Raw genomic sequence first — 3,496 nt, forward strand, 5'->3', positions numbered from 1 at the left:
ACACACAGACACACACACACAGACACACACACACAGACACACACACACACACACACACACCCCGGGGCCGCCAGGGGGCGCTGTAACACACACACCGGGGCCGCCAGGGGGCGCTGTCCCGCCCCGCCCCCGTGTCCCCCCGTGCCCCCGGCCCGGTCCCGCTCTCGGGACTGTCCGGGGTCCGTCCCGGGTCCGTCCCGGGTGTCCCCACCGCTCCCCGCGCTCGGCTCCGGGACACTGGCGCGGGATGGGCGCGGGGAGGCGGCAGGAGGAGGAGAAGGAGGAGGAGAAGGAGGAGGAGGTGGAGGAGGAGGAAGAGGAGGAGGAGGAGGCGGTGGCGGCGGCGGGGGGACCATGGCGGCGGCGGGAGGCGGCGGAGCGGCGGCGGCGCGACGAGGGCTGCTCAAGCGCAAACCCAACTTCACGCTGCAGGAGCTGGAGGTGCTGATGAGCGAAGTGCTCCGGTACGAGCCGCTGCTGTTCGGCGCCGCCGCCGGCACCGTGAACGCCTACGAGAAGCAGAAGATCTGGTGGCGGATCACGCACAAGGTGAACGCCGCCGGGCGCCACCAGCGCGACATCGGCGAGGTGAAGAACCGCTGGCGGGGGCTCCGCCGCCGCGCCGGGGACAAGATCAGCCGGCACCGGCTGGAGCGGCAGGGCCCGGCCGGCAGGGCCCCCGGCAGGAGCGGCAGCGGAGGGAGCAGCGGCAGTAACGGGAGTAACGGGAGCGGCCCGGCCGAGCCCGGCCCCGCGCCCGCGCTCCCGCCCGCCTGGGCAACGCGCGGGGCCGGCCCCGAACCCCCCGGGCGGAGAGAGGAGGGACCGGCACCACACGGTGGGTGCGACGGCACGGAGGGGACACGGGGGGACACGGGGAGACGGGATGGGGACGGGGCAGGGACCGGGACTGGGACCAGGACGGGGGAAACGGGGTGGGGACAGAGGGAACGGGATGGGAGCGAGGGGAATGGAAATGGGACGAGGACTGGGACTGGGAAAACGGAATGGGGATGGAAGGAAGGGGATGGGGATGAGAGGACGGGGAAGGGACACAGGGGAACAGGATGGGAATGAGGGGGAACAGGATGGGAATGAGGGGGAACAGGACGGGAATGAGGGGGAACAGGATAGGAATGAGGGGGAAAGGAATGGGAACGAGGGGAATGGAAACGGGACTGGGATGAGGATGGGGAAAATGGGATGGGAATGGAGGGAATGGGATCGTGATGAGATGATGGGGATGAGACACGGGGGAATGGGATGGGGATGGGGCAGGGACACAGGGGAACGGCACAGAGACACGGTGGAACAGGATGGGAATGAGGGGAATGGAAACGGGACTGGGACCAGGATGAGGACAGGGGAAACAGGATGGGAATGGAGAGAACAGGATGAGGACGAGACAGAGACATGGTGGAACGGGATGGGAATGAGGGGAATGGAAACGGGACTGGGACAAGGATGGGGGAAACGGGATGCGGACAGAGGGAAGGGGATGGGGATGTGGGGAAACAGGGCAGCGACATGGGGAAACGGAATGGGAATGAGGGGGAACGGAATAGGAATGAGGGGAAATGGAATGGGAATGAGGGGGAATGGAATGGGAACAAGGGGAATGGGATGGAGATGGGATGGGGATGGAGCAAGGACATGGGGGAACAGGATGGGAATGAGGGGAACGGAATGGGGATGAGGGGGAACGGAATGGGAACGAGGGGAATGGGACGGAGATGGGATGGGGCAGGGACATGGGGGAGTGGGATGGGGACAAGGCAAACAGGACTGGGACCAGGACGGGGGAAACAGGATGGGGATGGAGGGAGCAGGATGGGGACACAGAGGAACAGGATGGGATTGAGGGGAATGGAAATGGGACCAGGACGAGGACAGGAGAAATGGGATGGGGATGGAAGGAATGGGATGGGGGTGTGGGGGAATGGGGCAGGGACACGGTTGAATGGGATGGGAATGAGGGGGAACGGGATAGGAATAATGGGAATGGAAACAGGACTGGGATGAGGATGGTGGAAATGGGATGGGGATGGGGGGAATGGGATGGGGACGGGGAAATGGGGATGTGGGGGAACAGGGCAGGGATACAAAGGAATGGGATGGGGGCCAGGGGATGGGGCAGGGACATGGGGGGACTGGGGCTCGGATGAAGCAGTGAAGGGACAGGGACGTGGGGAACAAGGAGATGGACATGGGAAACCAGGAATGGGACTGGGATGTGGAGGAATGGGATGGGGATGAGGGGATGCTGGGTCCAGGATACAGGGGGACTAGGACCAGAATGTGGGGGACCAGGACAGGGACATGGGACACCAGGACAGGGGCACAGGGGCACTGGGACCAGGACAGGGGTGTGGAGAGACAGGGACATGGGGACCCAGGACAGGGACATGGGGACTTAGGACAGGGACATGGGGACTCAGGACAGGGATATGCAGGCCAAGGACAGGGATATGGGGACATGGGATAGGATGACATGGGTTGCAGGCCTGGGATGGGGTGGAACAGGACAGAGGGGAATGGGACCAGGATGTGGGGACCAGGGACAGAGATGTGAGGGACCAGGACACAGACACAGGGACACTGGGAGCAGGACAGGTGCGTGGAGGGACAGGAACACAGGGGAACTGAACTGAGACCTGAGGGAACCAGGACACAAAGCACCAGGACAGGGACAGGGGAACTGGGACAGGGACACGGGGAAATGGGGGGGGACACAGGGACAGGAGAGAGGGACAGGGACGTGGAGGACCAGGACAGGGTTGTGGGTGACAGAGACAGTAACAGGGGCACTGGGACCAGGACAGGAGGATACCAGGATCAGGACAGGGATGTAGGGGACCAGGGCACAGGGGAGCGGGACAGGGATAAGGGGAACTGGGGCAGGGATGTGGGGGACAAAGGACCAGGATGTATGAGGATCCTGAGACTGTGACAAGGACACTGGGACCAGGACGTGGGTGACCCAGGCATGGATCCAGGGGACCAAGGCAGGGACAGGGATGTGAGGGACATGGGAGCACCAGGACCAGGACAGGTGTGTGGAGGGACTGGGACAGGGACATAGGGGACAAGGACCAGGATGTGAGGGGACACAGGGACAGACACAGAGAAACAGGACAGGGACATGGAGGAATGGGACAGGGACACGGAACACTGGGACCGGGACTGAGATGTGGAGGGACCAGGACAGGGACAATGGGGCCATGACATGGGGAACCAGGACGTGGGTCCAAGGGACCAAGGCAGGGACATGGAGGGACTGGGACAGGGATGTGGGGGAACAGGGACCAGCACAGGGACAGGGGGGACAGGGACAGGGGGGCATCAGGGCAGGGACAGGTGTGTGGAGGGACAGGACACGGGGGCAGTGTCAGGTGCACTGGGACCAAGTCAGGGAGGCTCAGGGCAGGGACGTGGAGGATTTCGGGCAGGGGGGCCAGGATGGAGACACAGACCCAGGGGAACAGGGCAGGGACAT

The 3,496-nt window shown here is 64.1% G+C and overlaps 1 protein-coding gene across 1 annotated transcript in view; it reads left to right on the plus strand.

Moving 5' to 3' along the window:
* Nucleotides 1–353: 353 nt before the first annotated feature.
* The window catches only part of LOC113941215 (collagen alpha-1(XXII) chain-like), a 4,449-nt gene continuing 1,306 nt past the window's right edge, over nt 354–3,496 (plus strand). The window contains exon 1 of the mRNA XM_027632375.1: nt 354–838. Coding sequence (XP_027488176.1) covers nt 355–838 — 484 coding nt within the window. The 5' untranslated portion in view covers nt 354. The remainder of the gene's footprint in view (nt 839–3,496) is intronic.

Source organism: Corapipo altera, unplaced genomic scaffold (assembly GCF_003945725.1).
Source record: "Corapipo altera isolate COAL_440 unplaced genomic scaffold, ASM394572v1 59671, whole genome shotgun sequence".
NCBI classification, from domain to species: Eukaryota; Metazoa; Chordata; class Aves; order Passeriformes; family Pipridae; genus Corapipo; species Corapipo altera.